This window comes from Ylistrum balloti, unplaced genomic scaffold (assembly GCF_031769215.1).
Source record: "Ylistrum balloti isolate Yb309-2 unplaced genomic scaffold, AGI_CSIRO_Ybal_v1 Utg370810, whole genome shotgun sequence".
In the NCBI taxonomy this organism is placed as follows: Eukaryota; Metazoa; Mollusca; class Bivalvia; order Pectinida; family Pectinidae; genus Ylistrum; species Ylistrum balloti.
In genome coordinates, this window is record NW_026782469.1 from 293,438 (window position 1) to 308,610 (window position 15,173).

The 15,173-nt window shown below is 35.4% G+C and overlaps 1 protein-coding gene across 1 annotated transcript; it reads right to left on the bottom strand.

Moving 5' to 3' along the window:
- Positions 1-10,160: 10,160 nt before the first annotated feature.
- On the bottom strand, positions 10,161-14,830 carry LOC132558680 (CD2 antigen cytoplasmic tail-binding protein 2-like). The gene is made up of 4 exons (XM_060223276.1): positions 14,679-14,830; positions 13,382-13,503; positions 12,667-13,195; positions 10,161-11,520 (listed from the first exon to the last, which is right to left on the bottom strand). Exons 1-4 carry the CDS (start codon positions 14,827-14,829, stop codon positions 11,234-11,236), a joined length of 1,089 nt encoding a protein of 362 aa, XP_060079259.1. The 5' UTR covers position 14,830; the 3' UTR covers positions 10,161-11,233.
- Positions 14,831-15,173: the final 343 nt, after the last annotated feature.

The window sequence follows — 15,173 nt, forward strand, 5'->3', positions numbered from 1 at the left end:
TTTTTGCGAAACAAAATAATTAGAATATAATTAAAATATATGCCAATGGGTATAACATATATTTTTTGTGTGCGTCAAACAAGCGAGAATGAAATAATCCATTTTGTCGTAAATGAAATGAAGTATCTCACAAACGAAATATATGATATCTTTGGGTTCAATATTTCATTTATTGAATACAAGTCCGGTCAATAACTCAAATAATTCATTCAATTTTAATAGAGACGAAAATTTACTCCGCACTAAAATCGTAGCTCTGTTACGGTCTTGTGATGTGATCCTTGCAGATGACAGAGATCACTGATGCGTGAAGAATCAAAATTAAATCAAATTGATAAACTGCAATGCTTTTTATCCAATAAATCTATAATGTACCGAGTATACCTGGTCCGGGTCCGTTACCAAACCGAATTCTAAAAAAGTCTCAAAATAATAGGTATGGATTGAACGTCCTTAACACATGAATTTGAATCATAACCACAAATTAAACAATGGGAGATTTATGTCTGGTAAAAGGACGCATAACATTTATTAAGAAAACTATAATATTTATCTTGAATATGTGAACAATAAAACTATTTCAAAACGAACAAGCAGGTTTTGCTGGACTTATCGCCCCTAGAACAGCGTGTATCATTGCCTATTGTAGAAGCTGAAAGCTACCCCACTCAACAACATACGGAAGGTCCGTCGTCGCATGTTATCCAGAGCAATAGAGGAAAGTGTCTTGCCCAAGGACACACGTACACCCACATAACAGACCTCAGAAACCTAATCCGCTATGGCTATGGAGTGTCTAATCCCATATCTATCAGAATTCAAATTTCGCCAAACTAGGTAAGTTTTTGTCATCTCCAGTGTTCATTCTCACCGCAGTCTAAAATGGTATCAATGACTCTATTTTTCAATATCAAACAGACAAAAAGAATCATTATTAATTAATGTGCATGTACGACTATGATGAAACGCCATGAAGTTGTCAGCAAATCCGTCAAATTTACGGAAGTCGTAAATATTGTACGCGATCAATTACCAGTATTTTTTCTCCGGTTTGTTTTCTTCCATATTTGTTATCATAATCATTTTTTCCGAGCATTACATTATGATCTGGTAACACACCACAGAAATAATATCCCCTGCAAAGTTATGATGACAAAAATAAAATAAATCTAGACATATTCTACTTCATAGATATGACTTTTGACCTATTCCGATTTATCTTCCCGTTTTTATATCTTTTTCCATGACCCCAGGTAAAGATTTTAATTTTAAATAAAAAAAACTTTATCATTTTTTAAAAAAAATTATAAACTGTTTCAAATGTATGACCATAGTGGTTGTATTTGGTTTCCAAGACAATTTCGGGGTCCAGAGCTTCGGGACATTCGTATCAAATGAATAATACACACCTGTATCGTAGTAACATGCGGGGTGTCAACGAATTGTTAATATCTCTTTCATATACCATTTGTCGGTAATGCTTAAGTACTTTTGGAGTTATGGAAATTGGAGTTCAGAACGAAGGAATGTAATTGAAATGGTTTTTTTTTCTTCTAAAAACGCTTATCATGAGTTTGCATCTCAATTCTGACGAAAAATCACGTGTTTGATTGCTGATTTAATGTATGAGGAACTTTTAAAAAAAGTAAACTTGAGAAAGCGCGCTTCCAACTCCTGTAAATTATCTTGTAAATTCATTCTTCTTGTAAGTGAAACTGTCTTAAAAATCATTTCAAGACGATAGGAAAATGACGTTGAGTATGCATATATTTTTGTTTAAATTGCTACAAAATCACGTTTTGCATTAATTTAATGTAATATGAAGAACAGCGTTGTGTTTTGTGTAGCGGCATTTCAAAAATAAAATGTAGGTTAGGTCTCACAAGCAACCATGATAGTTGGTTAGATAACATAACTCTGAAAGGAACTCACCTGTACAAAATAAAATATACCACTTGTCATAAAACACTTCAAAATTTACAATTTTATAGACGTCGGACAATTTAAAACCCATTAAATATCACTGTTGTTAACGACGTTTGAGATGGTTTATGGCAGGAAATCCGAGCTAGGTTTTGTCACATTTGCAGATTTTTAGAGTCCGTATTTGACATTAAACCTTTATTTCCAAATCAAATTTATGTTGTTCCATATCAACTTTGTTTTGCACAGCGAATTAGAGTTACCTGCCCTTGTTATCCTGAGGCCGGGAGAAAAGAAAAAGGGTAACAGCACGAAGGCGGAGAATTACAAATCGCAAAGCTGGGGCTATTGTAGACCCGGTAGGTTCTTATAAGGGAGTATGATATCAATGTTAACTTATAGTTGAAGTGAGTGTTAAAATGATTGTTTCTGATTTGAGACTGAAGTGATACAGGAGTTATTAGTTTTGCAATCCGGTGTCGGGGGAATTTTGGGCGTGAAAATTGTAGGACATTACGCCTAAAAAGTCAAACTACAACCGACATCCCAATCCCATCTCCCCGACATAACCCCAATCCCATCTCCCCGACATAACCCCAATCCCATCTCCCCGACATAACCCCAATCTCATCTCCCCGACATAACCCCAATCCCATCTCCCCGACCTAACCCCAATCCCATCTCCCCGACATAACCCCAATATCATCTCCCCGACATAACCCCAATCCCATCTCCCAGACAATAACCCCAATCCCATCCCTAACCAGCCCATGCCTATGCATCATAATTTACGTGGTAGTGTCGAAATGAATTTCATTAATTTATTATGATTTCAGAGAACTGAATTCTGTTGATATTGGACCTGCAAGGGGTGTCTCGGGGCAGATGAAAGGCCTACATGGACTCCTGTTCGGATATTAGACGACACAGAAACTAACAATGGCTATGTGAAAATCCATTTCATAGGTAACTGTCAAATTAAATGTTTTCAATTTATTAATTCCAGTTGAAACTCTTGTCTTAAGTCAGAGTTAAATCAGAATTAACAATATCTATATAAAGCTCTGAGAATAACATTTGGTAAATATGATGTGAATATCAATGAAATATTAAATAGTGTTTTTCACTGCGTCATTATAACCTTCTACTTTCAATCATAATGCTTTCGAGATCTGTAGATAGAACTTTGTATAAGCACATATTTATGGTTTGCTAGTTTTATTTTGATTTTACGATACCTTCCCCATTAAATAGAGGGGAGGGAGTGGGATCAAGCGTTGCACCTATGTCCATCTGTCCGCCAGGGAGGGGGATCAAGCGTTGCACCTTTGTCCATCTGTCTGTCACCTTGAGCCCTGTCCCATATCACTATATATAGCGATCCACTGATTATCAGGTAGCAGAGAAAATTTTGTAGTTCTATATCATACAAATATTTTTGTATACTTAGAAGAAGATAAATTGGAACCATTCATTGAAACTGAAAACAACCCTCAACCTCTGGAGGATCTAGGTGTCCTTATCAAAGAATACCTTACTGTTGGTACTAAGGTTGACAGTTCTGTATGCCTAAGGATTCCATTAGTTGAAAAAGATTTTGAAATATTAAGAGATGTTGCTATTGTCCACAAAGTGACAAGATCAAGGACCACATATACTATTTCATCCAGATTTATGTTGACCAAAAATTTTCGGGAAAACTTTGGACTACCGTGTGTTTAATGCAGAAGGGGACAATTGCTATGGTAAGACTGCCACTTTAAAATTCTATTTAAGAGTACGAAGAGATTTGAGAGAATATGAAATCAAGAAGCAACCTGAGTGATCAACTCGAATTGAAAACTTGTTCAAATTCTAGAGGAACACTGCTAGTGTTTACTTTTGTTAAGTGTGCCGGCAACCAAATATGTTGCCACATCTTCTTAATGACCCCTTACTTTAAATAATCAAAAGACTTCTGTTTTTATGAATTTGTTGGTTAGAAATCTTAGTTATACTATCATAGAAAATGATTGTAATTTCTAGAGAAATTTTGTATGAGTTTTTTTCATCAGATCAGTTTTGGAAGGAAGCTTTAGATCTACAAAACAGTTGAACAAATTTCTTTAGCAGTGCAAGAGCATTATACACTTAAACTTTTGCCAAATGACCTTAGTCTTAAGTATCTAAGAGCGGAGCTTTTCAGATTAAAGACGATGGCTTTGAAAGCTAAAGTAAAGGGTGGGAATAAGATCAAAAAGTTTAAGGAGGGACTCGGGTTTTCAAAATATAGTTAGGATGTCATGGTTGACGAGGAATAGACTTCTTCTTTTGGTATTTTGTGGAATACCTTCAATTGCTTGCCAGTACTTTTGCCTTTACTGCAAATGTAGCAAAACTGAGAAATTAGATCTGTCAAAAACTTGGTCTATGGATGATACTACACAAGGGGCTCGGCTTGAATACAAGTACAATGAGGTACAAGGGCAAAATATTTCCAAGGGAATAGGAGGAAAATGCCAATAATTGTTTCTCTGTGTTAAACAAACCTTTATTCCCTACAATTTCACCCCACCGTGTTGTGATAGATCACCTTCACATGTTTTAATGCATTGCTGACAAATGATTTAATCTTCTTGTTGCTGATCTTAGGTGCATGGAAAACATAACAGAAAATTCAACGCTACGGTGCAAGACAAAGATTAGTTAAAGAATGTCTTGAGGCTTGAAAATGTGTTGCAAATGTTGGGAATACATTTTGAGCTTGGTGTAAACGTTGATAGTAAAAAGTTAGAGTATCGTGAGCTCACTGGTCCAGAGAAACTTTTGCTGCTTGCAGCTGAGTATTTTGGATGACTGAAATGAAGCTGGTCAGATTCAGAAGTTGTGGGATTGGTTTAGAGAGCTGAACATGTTTATTAAATCTGACACCCCAGATGCTGATGACATAGAATACAAAGCAAAGTTGTGGAGTGACTTGTACATAAGTTGTTATCAAGCCAAAGATGTCACCCAGTGCATTCAAATGCTTAGGTATCATGTAGGTGAACTCATCAGAAAACATGGTGCTATTGTCTGATACAGCCAGCAGGGTTTAGAAAAGCTCAACGACATTGTATCAAAGCAGTTTTTCAGAGGCACTTTTCACAAAGGTACATGTGCACTTAAACAAGAGTTAGAAAAGCAAAACAGACTCACAATTCTCTCACATAAAGGAGAGAAGAATGTGTTGGAAATGTATGGCCACTGACTATAACTCCAAAACCTGTCATGCCAAATGAATATTGAATTAATACAAAACGTTTGTTGTCAGGAGATCAATTTCTTTATTGCATTGTGAATCTGGTTCTAGGCGGGTAATTTGCGTGGTGCATATCCATTCATAATGGTATTTTACATAAGATATAGATATCCATTCAGAATGGTATTGCTTTCTAGATATTGATTGGATAATCCAATTTGAATTGCATTAATTGTATAATGCACATTTAAATATTGTTGGTGTATACATGTAATTGAAATATCCATTCAAAATGGTATTTCATTACATGTTTTGTGATTCAAATTAATTTTCTTAATCATTTTCTTGTTAAGTGCCAAAAAGCATTATACATGTTTATCCAATAGATGATTATTTACCAGTATACATATTTATGGCTTATGATATTGTGATCATTTATTTAGAAAAGACCCCTTTTCTCTCGTTACATGAAATTATAAAAAGGTGAAACACATTTTTGCTTTTGCTTTCCTCAAGCAATATAACTTTGAAAGCTTAAGGTATTTTGAAAAAATGTTTGAAATCTAGATGTTTTAATAAGATCATTTGCACAAAAATGTCTGTTAGATACAAGAGCTTGAAAAAGTTCTCAATTTACTTATTTCTAACTTACAAATGTCTGTATATTTTACTTTATATTTTTCATTTGTTATATGTATGTTTTTTTATTATTTATTATTTTCATTTTATTTATTTGTTGAAATGCCAGAAAGGTATTTGTTTTATCAGTATTAAATGCAATAAAATGAAAGTAATGTGTGTTCACTTTTTTCAAGCCGGTCTAATTTGGTTGGCGTTTAATTCCGTTTACACCGGTTAGAAAACTACCTAAGGAAACTCCTAAAATACGGGTGAAATTGATTTCAAAATAGAATCAATTTTACTAGATAAAATCATGTACTATTTAATGACGTGTTGCTGGTTGTAATACATGATTGGTCAAGTTCCATGCAACTGAGATCGGGGGTTTCCGCCACGCATCACGACTGCTTGCTGTTAGGCAATGTCATATAAGTCAACATTTAAATAAAACATTTACAAAAACTGCTTGGTGTCACCATTGAGCGTACAAGGTCAGTCCGTTTTCAGGGGGAGGTAACTCGAGTACAGTGCATAATAATGTTGATATGCCGTTACATTTTATGATTTTGAGAAAATATAGGTATTTTTCTTTTAAAATTAAAAAAAAAATTAAATAAGTGAAAAAGTCCCCAGACATGGATTACAATAAAATCCGATATTTTTTTCCGTTCAGAATACCACTACAGCTGTTTACGATGTGAACAGAGTATGAAGGATGAATGTTCACTTGTTATTTAGAATGTACTCTAGATGGCATCTCGGACCACAAGACCATGAGCTTCATTTCATCCATCATCTTTTTTAAGGTCCTACCAATGATGAAATAGAATCAGTAGTACCAAAAATAATTAGGAAAATAATTCTGAATTTAAACAGTAAAGATAAAAGAATTACCACCACTCTATTTATTTCAGTTTGTAAACATTCCCATCCATTTTCAGTTTATCAACACTAACAGAACAGGAGCAGAAGTGGACTGGCCCGAAAAATTACAATACTTTGTTGGCTTAATAACCTCATCAATTTTCAACTCAATGACTCAAGTGAACTTTAAGAAGAATTTAAAATGTGTCTTTCAAGTTAGTGACCACAATAGATTTCAGATCACCCCAAAAAATAACAACACATTATCAGGACCATTTCAGGCAAGTATGAGCTAAATCCCTACTGTGTTTAGGAAATCCATGATTGATAACCACTTACAAAATGGCCGCCATGGCTGCCATGTTTAATATTTGACCAAAAAGTAACAATATGTCATTGCCTTCCTTTTCTTAACATCCTTGTTAATTTTCAGTTCAATAGCATCAGTGGAACTGAAGCTTAAAATGAGGTTTTTAATATGGTGGCCATGTTGGATTTCAGACAGACCTTTACATATATAACAACAGTTGGTCCAGACCATATCAAGATTATTTAGGGCATGTTTTAGCTGAACTCCAAAAATGAAACATGATAAATTTAAATAGGTGATGTTATAATTGTGCAATTATGTTACAAAATGGCAGTCCTTGTTGCAGTGTGGAAGTTTTGATGAGGCTGAAAAATAACATTTTGTCAGCTTTTTTTCCTTTAATATCTCTACCAATTTGCAGTTGAATTTGAGAAGTTCCAGATGGTGGCCATATTGAATTTTGGACCATCCTGAAAAAAATAACACTTGGCAAGGAAAAGTTCAGGCAAGTTTGAGTTAAATCCCATTGGTGAACCTCAGGAACCTAAAGATGTGCAAAACCTAAGCAGGGCAACAATGAAGAAATACAACGGCAACATTGGTCAGCTTGACCCCTCAAGTGAGATAACCTTACAATATACAAGTAATGGTCAGTCTTGTATGATGGTCAATTTTCGAAATCTGTGTGTCATGTTTGATGATTTGGTCAGTTCTGAGCGATTGTCAGTCTTGTTCGATGATCTTGTACCTTATATATAAACTTTACTTATTTTACAACAATTGCGAAACAACTTATACTAATCACTCTTGTTGGCCCGGGTGTAAGTGCGCGAGGGGTCTTATTTTGTGGGAGGAAACTGGAGTACCCGGGGAAGACCCACGTGGTCGGGTAGGTGACCCCTTACCTTTTCACGTCCGTTCCGGGAATCGAACCCTGGTCGGCTAGGTGAAAGGTGAGTGCGTTACCAATGCACCACCCGACCACCCTAGTACCTTCTATGTGATAGTCATATTTGGTGATTTGGTCTGTTCTGTATAATGTCAGTCGTGGTTGGTGATTTGGTCTGTTCTGTATAATGTCAGTCATATTTGGTGATTTGGTCTGTTCTGTATAATGTCAGTCATATTTGGTGATTTGGTCTGTTCTGTATAATGTCAGTCGTGGTTGGTGATTTGGTCTGTTCTGTATAATGTCAGTCATATTTGGTGATTTGGTCTGTTCTGTATGATGTCAGTCATATTTGGTGATTTGGTCTGTTCTGTATGTCAGTCGTGTTTGATGATTGGGTCTGTTCTGTATAATGTCAGTCATATTTGGTGATTTGGTCTGTTCTGTATGATGTCAGTCATATTTGGTGATTTGGTCTGTTCTGTATGTCAGTCGTGTTTGGTGATTTGGTCAGGTTGGTGTGCACATGATAATCAGTTGTGTGTGATGATAACTCATGTTTTATTATCTGGTCAGTTGTGTGTGATGGTCACTGTTTTATTATCTGGTCAGTTGTGTGTGATGATAACTCATGTTTTATTATCTGGTCAGTTGTGTGTGATGGTCACTCATGTTTTATTATCTGGTCAGTTGTGTGTGATGATAACTCATGTTTTATTATCTGGTCAGTTGTGTGTGATGGTCACAGTTTTATTATCTGGTCAGTTGTGTGTGATGATAACTCATGTTTTATTATCTGGTCAGTTGTGTGTGATGGTCACTGTTTTATTATCTGGTCAGTTGTGTGTGATGATAACTCATGTTTTATTATCTGGTCAGTTGTGTGTGATGGTCACTCATGTTTTATTATCTGGTCAGTTGTGTGTGATGGTCACTCATGTTTTATTATCTGGTCAGTTGTGTGTGATGGTCACTCATGTTTTATTATCTGGTCAGTTGTGTGTGATGGTCACTCATGTTTTATTATCTGGTCAGTTGTGTGTGATGGTCACAGTTTTATTATCTGGTCAGTTGTGTGTGATGGTCACAGTTTTATTATCTGGTCAGTTGTGTGTGATGGTCACAGTTTTATTATCTGGTCAGTTGTGTGTGATGGTCACTGTTTTATTATCTGGTCAGTTGTGTGTGATGGTCACTGTTTTATTATCTGGTCAGTTGTGTGTGATGATAACTCATGTTTTATTATCTGGTCAGTTGTGTGTGATGGTCACTCATGTTTTATTATCTGGTCAGTTGTGTGTGATGGTCACTCATGTTTTATTATCTGGTCAGTTGTGTGTGATGGTCACTCATGTTTTATTATCTGGTCAGTTGTGTGTGATGGTCACTCATGTTTTATTATCTGGTCAGTTGTGTGTGATGGTCACAGTTTTATTATCTGGTTAGTTGTGTGTGATGGTCATTGGTCAGCTCTGTGTGATGGTCATTGGTCAGTTCTGTGCGATGGTCATCTGGTCAGTTCTGTGTGATGGTCATCAGGTCAGTTCTTTGTGGTCATCTGGTCAGCTCTGTGATGGTCATTGGTCAGTTCTGTGCGATGGTCATCTGGTCAATTCTGTGTGATGGTCATCAGGTCAGTTCTTTGTGGTCATCTGGTCAGTTCTGTTTGATGGTCATCTGGTCAATTCCGTGTGATGGTCATCAGCTCAGTTCTTTGTGGTCATCTGGTCAGTTCTGTTTGATGGTCATCTGGTCTGTCCTGTGTGATGGTCATCTGGTCTGTCCTGTGTGATGGTCATCAGGTCAGTTCTGTGTGATGGTCATCTGGTCTGTCCTGTGTGATGGTCATCAGGTCAGATCTGTGTGATGGTCATCTGGTCTGTCCTGTGTGATGATCACTCATGTTTGATGATCTGGTCAGTTCTGTGTGGTCATCTGATCAGCTGTGCATAATGGCCATTCATGTTTCGTCACTCATGTCTGATGACCTGATCAGTTCTGTGTGATGATCTGGCTTGTGATGGTCAGTCTCTCTTGATTGGCAGTTGTCTGTGTGATGGCCACCTCTGTATTTGATAATCAATTCTGTGTGGTCAGATCCGTGTAGTGTTATATTGTCAGTACAGATGATCACTGTCAGTTCTGTGTATTTTGTATGGTGTGATGGTCATTTATTTGGGGTTGTCAGTTCTGCATGTTGTGATACAGTCAGTACAGTGTGATTGTCATTTTGCTGAAAGCATATTTTAATTACCGGGTATTATGAAAATTCTGTGCTGTTTGTTTTTAATTGATATAACAGTTGGTTCACATTTACATTAACAAACAAAAAGTTGTTTATGAATTCTCATTTAATGAAATAATCACAAAAATATTGTGTACTAAACACCATCATACCACATCTATACACATGGTATTTATTGCTGCCATCAATATAACAATATAATTATACTTCACTCTTTCTAAAAGATAAAATCTTGTATATTTTGAAAACAAATACTCTAAGGGGTAATTACATAAATACATCCAGAATTTGTAGTTCTAATATCAAAGGTGACAGAGAATGAAAATTTAATTTGTTTTTTAAATTAATTTTTCTTATTTGTTAGTTTTGAAAGTATTAGAATATATTTTCAACTGTATGGGAAAAGTCTTTGCCGAAAAATAAGATTGGTCTGTTTTTATCACTAATCAGCGACATATTCCTAGATTGTCCCAGATATCCTTTACTATACATTGTATAATTGTAAAACTCTTCAGAGAGGTCCAAATCATACCACCAGTAGGACTGAAGTTGTTTATCAATTAAGATATCATAAGTGTTAATTAAAAAAAAAATTGAAAAAGTTCATTTTCCTAAATGTACAATTTACTCTTGAAATATTTCTTTCACAATTTTCATCCTAAAATTAGGTAAAAAAAACCCAATCCCAATAAAAAGTGAAAAACAATCTGGTGTATCATCTTGTTCTTTTTTCCAGCATTCCTCAGGTCTTAAACTTTTATGAAGAGGTTTCATACAAATCTACAAATCAAGTTGATCAGCAATGAATCATTTTTAGAAATTGTCAGATTTTCATCTCTTTTCCTGCATGCACTGTAAATTCTGGTGAGATGATAGGAAATAATCTGGATGGGCTTTCAAGTTTATCCAATTTTTAAATCATGTTAACAAATGATATGGATATTTTGATCCACTATTAGGGTATAAGAGTCAAAAGATTAAATAAATGGACCATTTGGTATTGGTTAAGATCACCTGTTGGATTCAAAGCCACTACTGGATCAAAATTAGGTCAAATGGATCTGAGGTGGTCAAAACTGCGTCAAATGGCATCAGAGGTCATAATCAATGGAGAATCTGGTTAAGGGTTTTAACCTAAAACATCCCAACACTAGAAACCCATCATGTGTAGAGTTCAAAGTCTATCCGCCGAGAGTTGTAGAATTTATCAGTGTTGACTTTACGGACAAACACACCATCTGGGAAGTAGTCCTCCTCCGTCCACTGTAACATCTGGGAGGAAGTAAAGGGTCCGTGCAACTCTGCATCGCTTTGTTCTTCCCACTTATACTCCCACATGACCTCTGCCGGGTCTGGTGCTGGAGGTTTCTCTAAAGGGTCAGGCAGAACAGTCTCTGCACTGTCAGCAGTTTTAGCCTCAGAGTTATTGGCCGTGTCCTTTTGGGCAGCTAGAAAGTATACAAAAGTTCATGTAAATTGATAGAATTTATTTTCCATTTGTTGCAAAATGTTGCTCACCATCTGGTCTTCAAATTTCTAAATGCTCACAATGACTATAAATAGCAACTCTCTTTCAGTATTTTTTAGCGATATCAATTTCCACAAAGATGATGCCATGATGTCTTGAAAACGCATTAAAGATGTAGACTGGAGTTTTTAAGCTAACAAGAGGCCTATCAGCCATACTGGTCACCTGAGATAAGCAATATTGAATATAAAGGTTAAAGGGTAAGTAGCTTTCAAGTATCATGAAAAAGAAATTGTGACATTGATGATAGTAAGCCAGCACACCATCAAAACTCATCCTACACTAAGGATATCCTAATCCAGTGGGAAATGAACAAAAATACAATTCTTATATAAAAATTAGAGCAATGTTTACATACTCCCTAGGAAGAAATGTGAGACCCATTTGGTAATTAAAGCACCTTAAGACGCATCCATCCATGAAGAGCATTTGACTATCATATGTGGGTGCTAAGAATAATTTTGAAATCAGATTAAATTTGTCCCCTTTTGGCTCTGCCCATCAGCCACTGGAGGCCAGCAAAGATGGGCATACTATCAAGCGTCATCCTTCATTCATAATTCTAAATAAGTTTGAAATATTTCCACCAGAAATTAAACAAGTGAAGCACAAAAATCTGTTTTGCCCATAAAAACTTCAGCAAAAATTTAATCCCTCTCCATGGGGAAATGTGAGAGCCTCGGGTCATGAAATTCACAAATGTGGCAAAGCACCTTAAGATGCTTTATTCGACGAAGAGTATTTGATTCTACCATAAGGATGGGGACCGTATAATCCCTATTTTGGTTCATCTTAGGCCAGTGAAGGTTTCTGGAAAATTTCATTGAAATCGGTTCACAGGTTTTTATGAAAAAGTTGAAAATGTTAAATTGTTTATGGATGTGCAATGCCAGAAAAAGGTGATCGCAATAGGTCACCTTGAGATTTTGTCTCAGGTGACCTAAATACTGTTCTTTTGGTTTTATGACAACACAGCTAATCTCTTTAGCTCCAAAATGTAAATATAAAAATGGGCTTATATACAGATATATATGTCAATGAAGTAAAAAAAAAAACTACTTCTTACCATTTTCCTCTGATTTTAATTGATTTTTTCCAGAATTCTTTTCCTCTTCCTCTTTGTCCAAACTTTCAGCAAACATATCAAGTGCATCATCATCGTCCATACCATCAGGAATACTAACAGGCTTTGGTTTAGAGTCTTCAAATTTCTTTAACTCATAATTTATTTTCTCATATGTCATTTCATACACTTCCATGTTACCAGTCTGTATGAGTTGATCTGCCAGTCCTGTTAATTTTAACATATTTTCTTTGTCCTTGGCATTTTGTTCACTCTGTTCATCACTGACAGTCAGTTTCTTCTTCTTTGCTTTCCAGCGCTGACTTGCTGTTTGGAATTTGCCACCTAGTCTTCGCAAGGCTTTCATGATCGTCTCCCCTGGTTTCACAAACTCCAACATTTCTTTCAGAATTGATTCTTTGTCAACAACTTCTTCTTCTGAATCATCATCTTCATCGTCATATTTACTGGACAATGGCCTTTCTTTCACTTTTACCCAGTCAATATTATCCATCCACGTGTCTCTGATTTCCTAAAAACAGTCACATTTTTAGATATTTTTTCAGGGAGAAAGAAATTCTATACATTTATCAACATATAAAGACAACTGACTTTCAACATGAATATTCTAATTTCCAGAATAGCACAACGATTTAATCTGGCATTACATGAAGATTTAATAGCATGTATAAGTAAGACCCATGTTCTTGTCCTATACCTTTTTCTTGTCGTAGATGTATGTCCCTTCTTTATCAAAATGTCCTTCCTCCAACTCATCCTTCATGTTAAACGGTGTTATTTGTATCTCACCATCACGTTCAATTGTTGAATCTTCCTGTCCTTAGAAATTATAAAGGCAAGTAAAAATCAATAACTAGTAGAGAGATCAATATTCTAAAATAAACACAAATATTTAATGTACACTTAAGATCCAATCGTGATTATGTAGTCTTCAATATTCCCAAGAAATTTCCTTCGTGTTTTCCACCATTGCAAATGAAACCTAATGTAAAAACTTCAGTCCTACAAGCTAACAGATTTTTTTTCAATTTCCCTCCTATTTTCCATCATTGCAATTGCTCAAAAATAAAACCCAACATATCTGTCAACAGAAATTTATAACCACTGTATATAAAGTATCTGTTATACTTGACAGTATTTTCTAAACATGTGTTCTACTTTATGTGTAAACACTATTAAGAATTTTTTTAAACAATGTACAAATGGAACATTTTGACACTTTTCTCACTCTGCTCAATGGTAATTCAAGTAGTATTTGAATACTACCAAAGCGCAACTACCAAAATTTGCAGGCACATAAGTTTAAAAAGTGCAGAAGTAAAAGATGAATGGAACTTAAAAACAATGCCACTTTGCTTCAATCAGATGCAAATTTCAAAGTTATCTATGACGTTTTCCATTTGATCAGTCGAAAAGTATTTTTCGCTACTTGGTACAGAGGTGACTATAGAATATTTTATCTTGATAACTGACATTAAGTGATTTGTGAGCAGCATTCACCATTGTGTGACCTGTATGCATTTTGTAGCAATGGAAAGGCTTTGATACTACCTATCACTTGATACTAAAACTCCATTCATTAATGCAGCAAATTTTCAATTGATTTGTAATTGGTGCATTTTTTATTGTAAAGCTAAGGTTTATTCAGTTATAGTAGTTTTTCCAACGTCGAAAAATCCTAACAGAAATAAAGGGAAAAGAATGTTTGCAAGTTCAACAACATCAATTTGGCACAAGTGTAGAACAAAAAATATTACCCTGCTATTAAAAGGACATAATGCTAAATACACCAGTATCGTTTCTTTGTCAGAGAGGGATTTGGTTTCGACCTCACAGGTGATATGTTTTTTAAGTGTGGAAGGTTTGAGAAAGTACAATACGTACAATTTGTAAAAATACAAGCATCAACCTTTCACGGTGGTAAATTAAATTAACTTATTAAATTCAAATGTAAAGACCGCGAACAGGCTTAATGTACAGCGAAAATAAATAACCTTCTATTTCATCTTCTGGCATGACATCATATTTTGTGGCATCGTCATCTTCCTCATCGCTGTCAAGTGAGTGCTTTCCTTTAAATCTCCGCGATTCGTCGCCGCCTTCGGCAGCTTCTTCTGCAAACTCCACTTTGCGTTTTGACGCCATTTCACGTTGTTCAGGACCGGAAGTAGTTTGGTCGACATTTCGGTAGATATAAATTCGCGGGATAAGTGGAATACTTAAATACAAATAATATCAAAAATATTTTTTTTAATCCAAGAATAAAGTGTCTATTAAACATATTCTATTACAATATGTATTTTATTGCAATGCATCGATATAACAGTTTCCGTAATCAAAACCACTTTCGAAGAATTCCATCTTGTTACAATTTTGTAATTTTGATAAACCTTTGTTGAAAAATGGCGTCCATTCTTGGTTACGATATTCTGGATTGAAAACTTTGAATTAAGTGTGAGGTACCTTAAAGAACATCAATTGCAACCGCA

What these genes read in the sequence shown, in the direction of transcription:
- LOC132558680 (XM_060223276.1), bottom strand. Translation starts at nt 14,829, where the DNA reads ATGGCGTCAAAACGCAAAGTGGAGTTTGCAGAAGAAGCTGCCGAAGGC. An exon ending in ACATCTACGACAAGAAAAAG is followed by an intron (nt 13,196 to 13,381) that starts GTATAGGACAAG and finishes GACTGTTTTTAG; the next exon opens with GAAATCAGAGACACGTGGAT. An exon ending in ATTAAAATCAGAGGAAAATG is followed by an intron (nt 11,521 to 12,666) that starts GTAAGAAGTAGT and finishes TATACTTTCTAG; the next exon opens with CTGCCCAAAAGGACACGGCC.